Below are 15,686 nucleotides of genomic sequence, written 5' to 3'. Positions count from 1 at the left end.
TGTCTGTTTGCTGGATCATGAAGGAGGCCCTGATCCAGTTTGAAACCAGGCTATTATCCAAAAACTCTCTCTTTGTCTGTTGGTCCCTGGAGAATCTAGTCTGAACTAGTATCTGCGCACCTCTCCAGGGGTAGCTTCAAAGGGTTGCTAATGGAGCAAGTACATTAGCGTCCCCCTCTTACTAGAAGAGTTACACACTAACACATACACAATTGCATTTTTAACACAATGGACCCCAAAGATTTTAAACCTAATTCCATAAGGTTTAACTTAATTCAGTAAAGTTTATCTTAATTCCATAAGGTTGGCCCAGGATATTGTTAGTCTCTCACAATGCTGCTGAGTGCCTTCCCATTTTGAAGATATCATTCTGCTTGTAGCATTGATCCTTGTGCAGTGTGGTTCAGGATGTGCAATGTTGTGCTCCAGCAGGAGAATGAGCAGGTTACACATAGGTGCAAGTTTTTAAAAATTATCTCTGGAGGATAAGCACTAAATGTGACACACAGCGCTGATTTGCAGCATGAATGTTTTGAGCTCTGAGAGGTAACCATTTTATGAGCATGGTATATGACCTGGTTGTTGAAGTGAAGTTATTGTACGCTGAGGTTCTAAGACTCTCCTGTATGAATGTATTTGTCTAGCTTAAGAGCGGTGGTGGGAAGAATAAATAGGAAGGCAGTGGTCCTAGATAAGCAGCCTCTCTGCCAACACCAGGGGCAATTACAAGATAGTGGCATGCTTCCAGGCTTTAGGCTGAAGGGAGACAGCTGTTCTTTGAGGCCTGGAGATCACTGTTCCCTCTAAGCTGTGCGCGTGTGCGTGCGCACACAGATCCTAAATCCCGTGCACACGGCGAAACACTGCACGCACAAAAAATTGCACAGAAGAAATTTTTTGCGCACACAGCCCGTCAAAAATTAGAGGGAACATCGCTGGAGATCAAAAGAACCCTGAACAGTTAAAAAGCCGTCCGAGGAAAAGAAGAGGATGGGGTTGCCAGGGCTGTCTAGGGAGTTGTCAGCTCTGACAGGGAGACAAACTGACACAGAGAGAGACTCTGTTGAAGAGCTCTATAAGGAGTTGGTTCAACCGTGGTAAGCTAGTAGTATGTAGTCAGTTTTATTGTTTTTAAGAAGTTTTCTCTTAAATGCTGATGTTCTAACACTAAATGATACTTTGCTTTAAGGAGGCTATTTGGTCACTGCATTAACCACTCTCATGGCTGCTGAAGGCAACAGAACTTGCCTAGGTTAGTCCTGCTAAAGTAAACCATGGTTGATACATGGGAGACTGCAACCCAGGGCCTGGTCTGAGAATGGGAGAATTGTGTGATTCCACCTTAAGATACCGGAGATGGCTAAGAGTCCTTGACCTGACAGGGTGTGCTTGGGGAGACTAGGAAGTGTTGTTAGCCCTGTAACTGTGAGGCTAAGCACAGTCTTCCTCATTGAGTGAAAGTCCATTTTGTGTCCTGCTCGCACGCACTCAAAAGTAGTGGAAGAAAAGGAATGGTTGTGTCTGAGGAGACATAGTGTTAGACGTTATTCTCAGGGTACAAATGAGACACTTAACTACATGCTCCCTTCCTTGACTTTTCTTCTACTATTAGCAAGAGTAGCTTGGCTGCACAGCAGTGCTCTAATTAAGATGTTGCTCTTGCAAGGTCTTGAGCCTTCTGGCTATGCTTCTGCAAAACATTTAAACACTGTGTTCAGTGCTGGTTCTCCTTCCCTCCCCCTCCTGCTCATCAACACAAAGTTAGAAGTCTCATTAACTTCATTGGTGCAGAATCAAACTGTGCGTATATACACAGCATTCTACACCTGCGCTTTGCTGGATCAAGCCCCTTGCATATATCAAACCACAGATTCACAACTCTGGAGTACATGAATATCTAGATATTACAGCTGAAACCTTTCAAAAACCCACTGATACCTTATGGGAAATATTGAAGACTGTTTTGTTATAACAGCTCTACTTATGTCATAAATTCCTGGGGGAAGGGAGCTGTTTCCTTTTTATTGCACAACTAGAAATAGTTTCTGAATTAGATTCTCTTTTCATGCGTTTATCTACTCCTGCTGCCCACTTCCCACCTGAAGTCGTCATGCTCTCTTTATGACCTCAAAAGCAGCCAATTGTGATGTCACGCATAGGGGGCTAACCCTGAGGATAGCTGCACCATTTTGGTGACTCCTGCATTTTGAAATCTCAAAATTTAAGGAGCACTTCTCATGATGAGTAAACTGAATTATTTTTAAAAGACATTTTTAATCCCAATTGGCATTTCTGAGTCTACTGCTGAATGAAGTTTGGTGTCAAATGTGACACAAATCTGTAGCAGACTGTATAGGAGCTAAATAGAGAAGAATATAAACAGATTCCTAATGAACAGGAGTAAACTTTAAATGTTTACTATTTAAGATATAAATATTTTGTTTAAATAGTGATTTTCAGTCCATTGGGCTCCCACGGCCTTGGTCACAATGATATCACATTGTGACTCAGTGCTAGGTCTAGCATCAAGCATTGGTGCAGTGTTGCCAACTCTCATGATTTTATCAGAAGTCTTACAATATTTGGTGTTTTTCTTAAGGCCCCAGCTCCTGGAGTCCTATGATTGCATGGGAATTTGTTTTCATTGATTAAAAACACTAAGTTTCTAACTCAGGATTGTAGAGAAAAGCTTGAAAAAGTGATTCAAGTGCACCCTAAAGGCCCCAAAACCAGGAAGCAAATAAAAAGAACCCAACATTTTTTTGAAATAGCTTATCCTGTTTTCACTGTTCAGAATAAATGCTGGAATAATCTCTTCCCTCACCCAGGGATCCTCAGTGCTTGGAAGGCCTGCCTAGAAAGGAAGGAGTATTACCTCCCTGACACCATGCTCCCTTCACTTGCACAATGTGGATGCTGTAGCATTCAGCCCAAATGGAGCTCTGCTGTGGGGAAGGGTAGGGTGGTGTAGAGGAGAGGGCAGAGCAGGAGCACTGCAGCACTCTCTGCAGCACTGTCTCCGGCAAAGCCTGGAGATTTCGATGCCCACATCCAGGCATGAAGCAAAAGAGCTTGATCTCCTCTATAGCGGCTGGTGTGTGGCTGCAAAGGGGCCCAACCAGAGACAGCAGGTCCTTCTGGAACTGTGCTGCCAGGAAGAAGAGGGACATGCACTTCTCTCTACATAATATCTCCTGTCTCTTTGATAAACGTGTCTTTCTTCCTGCAAATTCCCAAGGTCTGTGCGGCTGGGAGAGGCTGGGGTCCCAAATCCATGCTTCTCACAGCAGACAGGATAGTTCCACAAGAATTAAACCTCAGTTTTGCTGGCTTCCCCTTCACTCTCCCAGCAGGCTTTTCTAAAGCGGGGCAGTCCAGCTCACAGCTACTATTTTGTGTCTAAATCCTAAGTAATAAAGAATGAGAGAAGAGAAATGGCAGCAATTATACTTCATGAGTTATGAGCAGGATGAGTTTGCCAATGCTTTAAAAGTCTTCCCTGAGGCCCGAGTGAGGTTTTCAATGTAGATATTCCACAAAAAAAAAGCACGTTAGTTTTAGTTTTGTTTACATTTTGTGTGCTTTTCACAATCCTACTATTAGCTCACAATACTCAACAAATAAAAGGAACATAAACTATAGCTTGAGGTCTCAGTGAAAGTTAGACGCTTACACATGAGAGACACAATGCAAACAATGTGAAAACAGCCAATAGACTTTGGGTGAGGTGTACTGCATGTGTGTGCCTGGAAAGCCGCAGCTGGGAAGTGAGCCAAGGGGTAAAATTGTTATTCCACGATTCTTGCTCCCCAAAACACACAGCACTGATATTTCTAAGGCCTTTCATGTCTTGAGCTGTGAAGGGATTGTCCCAGGTCAGACCTAGGGATCGATAGGTATGGTCCATGTATTTTAATCTGAATTTCCGTCTCTACCTATAGCCACGTGTTTATGTCATGAGTGATCGGTGCTGTATTGGGTCTGTTGAAAGAACCAGGGACAATTAGAATACAGGAGGCCAAGTAAACGCTACCCCTTGTTTTGGACCTATTTGGAGGGCAAAAATACAAGGGAGAGACAAAATCTGGTCCTTTAAATCTGTGAGTCTAAATAAGAGAAACATTACAGGATCATATGAGATTATACTTGCCTTGAAAACAACTTTTAGAATGGCTTCAGCATAGTCTCTAATTTTTTGTGCGCAAATACTAGTTTACATGTGTGCAAATACTAGTTACATGGGCAGTTTCATTCATGCAAAATTAGAGGCCGTTTCTGCTTTAAAAAGGCCAAATGACTGTGTTTGCTCAACTGAATACAAGAAACCCTTAGGATGTTGACTGTAACAGCGTGAACAGGGGAATGGTGCAGTCGAGTAAGTCGAGTGATGTACAGCACGGAGAGAGTGACCAATGCATTCCCATCGAGGAGATCCCTACCAATGTTTCATCCTACAACCAGTGTGCAAACTTGTTGGAGACAGCCCTGAGCTACATAGCTTGGAAGCAGATCTGAACTTTTCTGGAGTTTTGGGTGTGTTCACATCCAGGGGTTTGGTATGGCCGGTTAAGAGGAGAGAGGGAGGCATGCTAGAGGCCAAGTTTGCATCTGGATACAGATTTTGGTTCATGTCCTTTGCACAGTTTAAAAGTCACCAATTTGATTTCAACATATCAATAAATGCTCGATTGGGGAAAGTCAAACTTCAGTCTGAGCCTTCAGGGTAGCCAAAGCAGAACTAAAGCAATGAATGGCACGTAGACACCTGCTAGAGCTGCATAACAATATCAAGAAAAACATAGTCCGTCTTTAAGGGCCAACACTTCAAACCAGCCTCTACTTGAATAGGAATATGTCTGCCCCTTGCCCCATCTGTTCCCATTGCATCTGTCTGGGTGGAATGGTATGGGGAATAGTGACTGAGGTACTGAACTCCTAGATTCTATCACCATCCTTTTCAAGGAAAATTCAAAGTGAAGTCAGACTGGATGTCCTAACTCCCCCCCCCCTTTTTTTTTTTTGGCTCCTGAATTGAGCTAACATTGACTATCCAGAATTCTTCCTTTGATTTCTCACTAACAACTGAATCATAGCCTAGGACTCTCTCTTGTTTTAGATTTGTGCCCTTGCTATGTACTGTACTTTAAAATGGGCTGCTTCCCCCAAACTGATTGTTCTAAATCAAGTGGCTTGGAATGGAGATTCCCTTCTTGGGGTGAATCCAGAGACATTGTCATTGGTTTGTTACAGGGGGTGAATCTTAGCAGAAGCTTGGCTGTCATCAAACACTGTGTATTTGAAACAGCTTATCTAAAGGCTTGTCTTCACTGCAGTGTTAGCTCTGTCTACAATCCAAGTTAGCCTAGCTAAAGTGAGAGAACAACACTCATGCAGCACACAGTGTGTGTAATAGGAGCACAGGGTAGCTGCGTCAGCACTGCATTCCTAGCTCCAGCATCAGAAACACTCAAGATTTTAACCCACACTCCCTGATGGACCAGCTGGCTCAAGTTTAATGCACCACTTAACTCAAGCTAGAGCTTTTGTATGTGAACAGAAGTCAGGTTAGAGGCAATGCTGAAGTTATATCTCAAAAAACAAACAAACAAACAAAAAAAACAGTACCATGAGACATGCCCTAAAATGCGAGCTCTGAAGTTGGAGCATTTTTGTATCATGTGTGAGGAAGGATGGCCTTGCAGTGAAGGCTTGGACTTGACAGAGTCTCCAGTTCTTGTTTCTGCCACAGTCTTCCTGTAAGACTTCAGGCAAGTCATTTTAGGGCCAGATTTTTAAAGGTATTTAGGCACCTAACTCCCATTGAAATACCTTTAAAAATCTGTGCCTAAGCTCTCTGTGCTTGAGTTCCTCATCTGTAAAATGGAGATAGTAATACTTCCTTTCTCCCTCCTTTTTGGTCTTGCCTATTTCCTATTTAAATCATAGGCTTTTAGAGTCATTGAGTAACTTTTAGTGTGTGTATGTACAGCCCCAAGTAGAAGGGAGCTCTAATCTTAGTTGGAACATCTAGGAGCTACTCTAAATCCAGCTAATAAATAGTGCCAATAAGGTACAGTGCATGTTTAAGTGAGATGCACTGTCACACACAGAGATGAGCAAAAAATTTGTAATGACTAATTTTAATAGATTTGATGTATTATACTAGATTAGATTGTGAGCTGCTGAAGACTGTTCCTTTGTGTTTGTATAGCACTCAATGGGGCTTTGATCCTAATTGCAAGCTTTAGGAGTTATTGCAATACAAGTAATTAATAAGATGAATGTTTATCTAAGACCTAAATTCTAGCTAGTTTGTAACATATTGCCAGCATGCTCTCCCCTAATGAAAACTCCCAGTCAGCTTATGCCTTCCTTTCCTCTGCACATAGGGCTTTCTCCTGCACTATTAAAAATCAGTGGGAGTTTTGCCATTGATCTTAATGGCAGTAGGACCAGAGCCATAGGGTCAAATCCACAGCGTGTTTAGAAAGGAGGCATTGCTTGGCTGAGGGAGGGAAGAGTGTGGGACCCCTTACTCTGACCCCCTTACAGTGGTGCAAAGATCTGCTGAAAATTTTAGCATCGGTGCTTTTTTATTCTGGCATCCAGCCACGTATATTTAATTCTTATTGAAAAGTGTTTCTAAACGTGGTAAATATTCCCAAATTCTGGGAGGCAATATTGATTGTAGTGCTTGTGGAGGAGTGGGAATTTTATGAATCTCCAATCTCCTCTTGTATGTTGACTAACACCATTTGGACATATAGCATCAAATTACTATAGTTTTCATCTACAGGTGGCTACAATGAAAGCATTGTAATCAGTAAAACCTGATATCTGTTTAAATTGGCTCTACATACTTTTATGGGTGAATTGTATTGAAACTATTATAGTCAGTCTTCTCCATCTCAGATAGTTGCGTATTATTTTAAGTAAATATGTCTCTACCTAGGCATTTTCTGTTCCTTGCAGTCATGTTGGGATCTCAAAATAGTATTTGAACTAAAAATATGCTTCCTGAAAATCATACTTGGGGCCTCAATGGGATGAATTGTCTCATCTTCCTTTACTGCTACCCATCCCAACAGTGACTGTGTCAAGGAGCAGTAGCCAGAAATTCAGCCTATGCGTCAACTGGAATTTAGAGTTTTACAGCATGTTTTCACTGCAGAGTTCGCTCAAGATGATTGGATTAGCAGCACAAAGTAGATGAGTCCTCCCTGCATTACTAGCACAAGTATCATCAGTACTCATGCTTCAACCTATGCCCCCAAAGGGCCAGCTGGCTCAAGTTGAACGCACCACTTAACTCGAGCTAGGGATTTTTGTATGTGGACAGGAATCAGAGTAGGGACAACACTCAAGTTATACCTCAAGGTAACAGTGCAATGAAGACAAGCCCACAGTGTCCACCCTGGGTTAGAGTTATGATGGTGTCTCCCAAGTACACTCCTTTCCCAGTATGCTGTGCTTATATCATCCTCTGTTGCCAAGCTGCTCAGAACAAAGTTGCAACATATTGCTTGTTGGCTCACCCCTGTATTAAAAATAAGGGTAGATGCAACTTTCTTCTTTTATGCAAATGAAACTCAAACTGGGCTCAGTCTTTCCTGGCACAGAGCACCTTCACTTCCATTGAAGTCAACAGGAGCTGAGGAAAACCAGGACTTGAGAGAGCACCAATGGTTCCTGGCATGTTGCTGGAGTGATCTTCCAGTTGGGCAAATTTGAGATATCCCTGACTTACTGGGGGGGGGGGGGGGTTGTGACTGATAGTAAAACTGTCCATTGTGATGAACTCTAATGCAGTCTGATATGCTGATGTTACGACGGTGTTTTATTTCTCTCTCTCCTCCAGCTGATGGTATCTTGCCTGTGGAACAAATGAAGGAAAATAGATACAAAATGCATGCTCTGTGTAAATTCTGTGATGTGGAGGTGACAACCTGCACACAGCAAGGTCACTGCAATAGCAACTGCAACCGCACTTCCATCTGTGAGAAGGAGAATGAAGTCTGTGTAGCAGTATGGTAAGTTCATTCTTTTTTATGGGTTAGGAGAAGAAGGTCTACTTCTGTCATTTAGAAGTTGCTCTTACTGCCAAGACATTCAAAACGTTCTTCTGGAACATTCAGTCTAAGTGCAGCCTCCATGACAGACTGTATTCTCTTGCCCCTGACTCTTCTCTGTGCTAGAATTGCTTGAGGTTAACAAAAATTCGGATATGAAATGTGTAAGGTTGGTGTTTGTTTTGTTTTTGTTTTTTAGACCAGTTTTGTTCCAGCTTATGCTGCTGTTGAAAAAGAGTTATGTTTTTCCTCAGCCCATTAAACTGCATCCACCCACAGCACACTGAAAGTAGAAACAGATTTGAGACTCTTAAGAGTAGATCATGGTTGTGTTATCTGTTGTGAATGGAGGAAAGCAACGTTTCAAGTTAAACCATTAAACAACAAACTGATGCTATCATTTAGATTATATGTGCCTATCACAGGAGCTTTATGTACAGTGTGTGGGTGGAAGTGCTTTACGTGTATAGTAGTGTATACATAAAGGAATCCTTTTTTCTATCTCCTGTTTAAATATAGTGACTCTTGGAGATTATTTAACTATACCTGAGACAAAAGAAACCATGGGCATGTAAAATTCAATGACGTGTGATGCGTTCCTGAGGTGTTTGATGAATCTAAGCTTTCAGTTCATATTTAGAATTAAATGGTTCTTGCCCTTCTAGTCATGAAGCCAGCATTGACAATGAAAACCAAAACATTCTTGTCTTTTTTTTTCAGTTCACAACCAGGCAGAAGCAACAGCATAGAAAACTTGCAAACCTTCCGTATATGTTACTGAATGTTAATGCTGAAGCCTAATTAGGAACATCTAGGTGAAAAAATGATCAATCATTAGAAATATCCTGTGAGGCCCATGGCTTTGTTACATCCGTTCACTTGAAAAGGTGCCCAGCATGAATGAACATGGACACATCAAATGTAGAAATAGTGCAATGTTCTATTCTGTGTCTGATGAGTAAAATAAATGTTCTGTGTGCTACAAAGTGGCTGCAGTGCAGTTTGAGGTTCTCTGGATTGTTAATGCAACTGTATTTAGAAACAGCAAAGGCAAGCCAGTTTAATGAATCAATAAATACAACTGAGTTGTCCTTCTAGTCCCATCTCTTATGTTGCATTATGAAATGTTAGAGGTGGACCAAAAAAGCATCAAAAGTATGGGCCAGATTCACAGCTGGTGTAAATTGGTGTCACTTCTGTTGAAGTCAGTGGAGCTAACTGGTTTGTAACAGCCCTATAGTTTCAGCAGTGCGTATGTATTTTAAAAATATCTTAGGGGGGAAAACACCCTGAAATTCCACAGATTTTGCAGAGATCATTCTTTTTTTTAATTAAAATTTTCCAAAGGTTTTTGGCATCTTTGCTGATAACCACAGAAACAATGTTGTGGGGGGGTGGATTTTTTTAAAGGGATCTCTTCACCACGAGACTGCAATGAGGATCCAGTGCTTAGCACATTTTACTTGATAACTGTGGAAGTTCAAGAAACAGGAACTAGACAAAAACAAGACACAGCACTGAACCAATTCAGATGAAAGGATGATTTACCTTTGCCTCAAATTTGAACCAAGTCTGTTTTGGGTTTCCAAGCAGTTCAGTTTAACTTTAGTTTGAATTGTTAGGGTGTTGTTTTTTCAAAAGCATTCAGTGCTGGCCTAACTGTGCTCCAGTTGAAGTCCCCTGGTTATATACCGAGAGAGCTGCTGCAGTGCACAAATCCGCAGTGTAGACAAGCCCACAGAAGGTAAAATTCATCCCTGTGCAATGAGGCTACAGTAAGACTATATAAGCTTAACTTTCACAACAGGGTGAATTTTGCCCAGAAAGAGTCGTAACTATTCTCTTGATAGGATTGTCTCCTTTTGGTTTTGGTTTTTAACTCTCCTTTTCATTTTTAGGAGACAGAATGATGCAAACACAACTTTAGAAACAATATGTCATGATCCTGCTCTGCCAGTCTCTGAACATAAATTGGAGGACCCTGGCTCAAAAACCTGTGTTATGAAAGAGAAGAAGGCAGCTGGTGGACTGCTGTTCATGTGCTCCTGTAAAGAGGAAGAATGTAATGATGAGATCATCTTTTCAGAAGGTCAGTTTAATTTCTCTTCTCCCGTCCCTCCTGCTGCCAGGCAACATGGGTTGTTTTCTAAGACTTTCCTGTGGTCTAGAACCTCCTCTTGGGGCAAATCCTGCCTCCTCAGCCACTGAGGAGAATCCAAAGAAGCAATGTAGTTCCATAAATTTCATTAAATTGAATTTGTGGCTCCCCGATGGTTGCACCCAATGCCTGAGCCAGAGTGCTTTCAGGTTCAATCCTACCGCATCCAGTGGGAAATCTTACATTGTGGAGTACCCATAACTTCATTCCTTAAAGTCGCTCTCTGTTAAGTTTGCATTCCATTTCATGCATGGAGATAATCAAATAATCCATAATCAGTAATATTTGCAGCTAATTTTACCTTTTTGTCTATTTGTGCAATGTCTGAAGAGCTTGTAATTTTCCTCTCATTTATTTGCTATTCAAAGTTGTTCCAAATTTTTTTTTGGGGGGGAGAGGGGGAAAGACACGGGGGACAGATGGAATTTTTGCATACTTGGTATTTAAAATCCCAAATTTCAGTTATATGCCATGCCATATAGTGAGAAATCTGGAGCCAGATCCTTGGGTCTGGATGAGTTCTGCTTTTGTTTTGCAGGCAGAGGCAGAGTTGGAGATGGACAAAGTTGGCTGTATGTAGTTCTTAGGCAGGGACTGAGGGGAGAGCTCACAAGGAGTCACTCTTGCATGCCTGCCCCATCCTAGGGATAACTTCTATAACCACGAGCAATTAAAGCTCCTGCATTCTGGGAGCACAAAGGTTTCTCCCTATGTACAACCCCAAGCGGGGATATTTCCAAAGGAGGAAGGGGGCCATGGCTCCACTGCATCAAGCCCCTTGCAGTGCGGACTAGCCACACCACAGGATCCAGGGTACACCATCTTAAAGGCACTATCCCTCCCCAAGTTCCCCAGGGTACTGCAGCTCTCCTAGTGTAAGCACAGCTCTTCTTCGAGTGCTTACTCATGTCAATTCCATTCTAGGTGTGTGTGCCCACGTGTACATTTGTCAGAGATTTTTGCCTTAGAGGTCTCTGTTGGACCGGCTATGGCGCCATTTGGAGTGCCACGCTCATGTGGCAGTATATAAGGCGCCTCCAGCCCTATGTCCTCTTAGTTCCTCCTTACCGACTGTGAAGGTTGGTTGGAGCGTCTGGTCTTGCTTAGCAAGAGCATTAGTGGTGTTTAGATTGTTCTCCTTTATGGTTTAGTACAGTGATTAGTTAGGACTTGACTACACTTGCGAGTTAGAGTGTATTAAAGCAGCCCCGGGCACCCTAACTCAGAACGCGTCCACACTGGCAAGGCACGTAGAGTGCTTGGGCTCCGCAGCTGGAGCGCTCCTGGTAATTCACCTCCACGAGAAGCGTAACACTTGCTGCACCCCGGCTGGAGCACCACAGCACCAGTGTGGATGCCCTGGACTACTAATGCACTCTGATTGGCCTTCAGAAGTGTCCCACAATGTCTGTTCTAGCCACTCTGGTCATCACTTTGAACTCTGTCAGACCCACCCTTTAAATTCTCTGGGAATTTTGAAAATCCCCTTCCTGTTTGCTCAGCCAGGCGTGGAGTTCTCTCAGCGAATCTTTCCAGATCACCATGGCTCCACGCGCCAGGCAGTCCCCAGTATGGAGCAGTGGCGAGGTGCTGGACCTCATCAGTGTTTGCGGGGAGGACACTGTCCAGTCCCAGCTGCGCTCCAGCCGTAGGAATTACGATCCCTTCGGGCAGATATCAAGGGACATGATAGAAAGGGGCCATGACCGGGATGCACTGCAGTGCAGGGTTAAAGTGAAGGAGCTGCGGAATGGGTACCGCAAAGCGTGCCAGGCAAACCGCTGCTCCGGTGCTGCCCCTGCAACCTGCCATTTCTACAAAGAGCTGGATGCAATACTTGGGGGCGACCCCACCTCCACTCCAAAGACCAACATAGACACTTCAGAGCCCAGTTCAACAAGGCAAGAGGAGGAGGAAAGCGGGAGCCAGGGTGCTGAGGAGGAGTGGGACAGCTTGGCATCCCTAGATGCATGCAGCCAGGAGCTGTTTTCAAGCCAGGAGGAAGATAGTCAGTTGCAGCGGACGGTGCTTGCAGAAGAACAAACAGCAGAGGAGGTGCTCAGTAAGTGGCTTTTATTCAGGGAAGGAAGTTGTTCCGTGCGGACTCTTGGGGCAAGGGGGGTTAGGGTTGCACGCATGCCTAGATGCGAAATAGGGCGTTGATGTGCTCTCACATCACGGTAATCAGCCTCAGTGATCTCTTCAAAGGTCTCATGCAGAAGCTGGGCAATCCGCTTGCACAGGTTCCTTGGCAGAGCTACTGTGCTCCTTGTCCCAGTAAGGCTAACAAGTCCGTGACGCTGTGTCATGACGGGCTGGGGGTCCATTGCTGCACATAGGCAAGCTGCATATGGGCCAGGGCCGAAGCCGCATTGTAGTAGAAGACCCTCCCTTGCTTCCCAGGTAACCCTCAGCGGCGAGATACCTTCTAGGATGAACTCATCCTGTGGAAAATGTGGGGACAGTGTTCAGTATAGGGGCCCCCTGCAGCTGTTGGCTGTCCCCAGGGTACAGAACCCCAGAGGACAGTACGGGCGTGAAATAATCAGTCCCCCTTGCCCGTGTGCTTGTTCACCATTTTGGGGCTCCTGTGGGTTATGTGCGCTCACTTTGGGACGGGCAATTTCTGTTATTGTATACACTGTGCTTGACATTAAGTACAGCCGAATCATTGCTCTGTCTGGTGTGAACAATGCCGCCTCTGTTAAGTGTTGCATTTTGGCTTTACAGCTGCAACCTTGAGATCCCAGCCGTCTTTGTTATCACCGGCCGAAAGACTCCAAAGAATCAGGAAGCAGCCGCGTTGAAGCAAAGAGACCATGCTGCATGAAGTAATGCAGCAGTCCCTTAATGAAAATCAAAAAGTGCAGGAGTGGCGGGAGAGTGAAAGAAGGGTACACTAGCAGAATGTGGATCGCTGGCACCAAAGCACGGAGTTGCTGCTAAGCATCATGGAGTTCCAAGCGGACTTGATACGTTGCTCATAGCAATGCAGGCGGAGCACTTCCATGCCCACCACCACCTGCAGCCCTTGTCCCAAAACTCTTTCCCTGTGCCCCCATGTCACTGCCAACCCACTTTCCACAACATCCAGTTGCCTCCAACACCTGTAGCTTCACCACCCAGCCCTGCAAACTACGACCCTTACCCACGGCACTCAACCCACATCACCATGCATTTTAGCCAGCAGAAGTGCAGCACTCATTGCACAGCACTCCAGACAGGAAGTCTGAGTATGATAACAGGACATACACAAATCTGTGATTGGCTCGTTCCCATCCCACCCCTTTTCCTCATCCCAAACAGCACAGATGTGTCATGCCCTTTCTGTTTCCAAAGCAGTTGTGTTTTTTTTCAATAAATGAATTTTTTGGCTTTGAAAACATTCTTTATTATTGCATTAAGTAAAAGATACCGTAGCCCATGAAAGCAACAGGCACTGCAAGTCAGTGTATCATACGTAGCAACCACAGATTCCTACTATCACTGGAACCACTGCACTTCACTCCTGTGCGGGGCACCAAACATTACTGGTGGCTTTCAGCCTCAAATTGCTCCCTCAAGGCATCCCTAATCCTTACAGCACCGCGCTGGGCCCCTCTAATAGCCCTGCTCTCTGGCTGTTCAAATTCAGCCTCCAGGTGTTGAACCTCCGAGTTCCATGCCTGAGTGAATCGTTCACCCTTCCCTTCACAAATGTTATGGAGGGTACAGCACGTGGATATAACCGTGGGGATGTTGTCATCGGCCAGGTCCAGCTTCCCATACAGAGAGCAGCAGCGGCCCTTTAAACAGCCAAAAGCACACGCCACAGTCATTCTGCACTGACTCAACCTGTTGTTAAACTGCTCCTTGCTGCTGTCAAGGCTCCCTGTGTAGGGTTTCATGAGCCACGGCATTAAAGGGTAAGCGGGGTCTCCAAGGATCACAGTGGGCATTTCGACTTCCCCTACGGTGATCTTCTGGTCTGGGAAGAAAGTCTCGGCTTTCAGCTTTCTGAACAGGCCAGTGTTCCAAAAGATGCATATGTCATGCACCTTTCCGTACCAGCTTGTGTTAATGTCAATGAAATGCCCATGGTGATCCACAGGCAACTGGAGAACCATAGAGAAGTACCCCTTCCGATTTATGTACTCGGAGGCTAGGTGGGCTGGTGCCAGAATTGGAATATGCGTCCCATCTATCGCCCCTCCGCAGTTAGGGAAACCCATTTCTGCAAAGCCAGCCATAAAGTCATGCATGTTACACAGAGTCACAGTTTTTCTGAGCAGGATGCAGTTAATGGCCCTGCAAACCTGCATCAACACAATTCCAACAGTCGACTTTCCCACTCCAAACTGGTTAGCGACTGATCGGTAGCTGTCTAGAGTTGCCAGCTTCCAGATTGCAATAGCCACCCGCTTCTCCCATGCCAGGGCAGCTCTCAATCTCGTGTTCTTGCACCGCAGGGTGGGGGCAAGCTCAGCACACAGTCCCATGAAAGTGGCTTTTCTCATCCAAAAGTTCTGCAGCCACATCCCAGACTTGCATGACTGTGATCCCACCACTCAGTGCTTGTTTCCCGAGCCCAAAAGCGGCGTTCCACGGTGGTGAGCATGTCCATGTATGCCACAAGCAATCTCGTGTCATATGTGTTATGTGAGTCGACATCATTGTCGGACTCCTCACTGTTAGTTTGTAGCTTAAGGAGTAACTCGACTGCAATTCGTGACATGCTGGTGAGACCCATCAGCATATTCCTCAGCAGTTCAGGATCCATTCCCGCAGACCAAAAGGGAAGACAGAGCGCCCAGTACAAAAAATGTTGAAAGATGGCACCAAATGTGGACAGAAGCACAGGGACTGCTGGGATGCGAAGCGATAAATCACAGGGCGTTGGGACAGGACCCAGAATGCCCCGCACTCCTACCCCCCAAGCCACAGCGCCAGAATAGGAAGATGTGCTCTGTGGGATAGCTGCCTATAATGCACCGCTCCCAATCCCGCTGCAAATGTGGCCACGCCAGTGCGCTTGGAGCTGACAGTGTGAACACGCTGCGGCGCTTTCCCTGCTGCAGTCTCCGAAGGCTGGTTTAACTCACAGCGCTCTACATCTGTAAGTGTAGGCATGCCCTTAACTGTTAAGTGTAGACACATTTATATTAGTGTACAGGTGCTTTATACCGGTATAGCTATTTGTATATGGGAAAAGGAGTAACAGTACCAGTCTAAATTCCCTTTATAGTTGTATAACCATGTCTGCACTAAGTGTTGTACTGGTGTAACTATTTTGGTTAAAAAAAAACACATACCCCCAGCTGACATAGTTATACCAATACAAAATCTCTGTGTAGACCAGGCCTTTGTTAAACTGGTGCAAAGGGCTATTTAGACGCGCTTATTTTGGCTTAAATCAGGCATATTTTCATAGACTACGTCTACACTACAGAGTCTGCTGGCATAACCCCTGAGGGTAGACT

At 44.7% G+C, this 15,686-nt stretch overlaps 1 protein-coding gene across 3 annotated transcripts in view; it reads left to right on the top strand.

Annotated features, from left to right (window-relative positions):
• TGFBR2 (transforming growth factor beta receptor 2) overlaps positions 1 to 15,686 on the top strand; it is an 80,951-nt gene that overhangs the window by 25,537 nt on the left and 39,728 nt on the right. For all 3 annotated transcript variants that reach the window (XM_073333374.2, XM_073333373.2, XM_073333375.2), the window contains 2 exons: positions 7,859 to 8,030; positions 9,968 to 10,158. In XM_073333374.2, coding sequence (XP_073189475.1) covers positions 7,859 to 8,030; positions 9,968 to 10,158 — 363 coding nt within the window. The remainder of the gene's footprint in view (positions 1 to 7,858; positions 8,031 to 9,967; positions 10,159 to 15,686) is intronic.

The sequence above is a fragment of the Lepidochelys kempii genome, chromosome 2 (assembly GCF_965140285.1).
Source record: "Lepidochelys kempii isolate rLepKem1 chromosome 2, rLepKem1.hap1, whole genome shotgun sequence".
In the NCBI taxonomy this organism is placed as follows: Eukaryota; Metazoa; Chordata; order Testudines; family Cheloniidae; genus Lepidochelys; species Lepidochelys kempii.
Note: the sequence above shows the minus strand (reverse complement) of the source record. Positions and strands in the feature narration are given on the sequence as shown.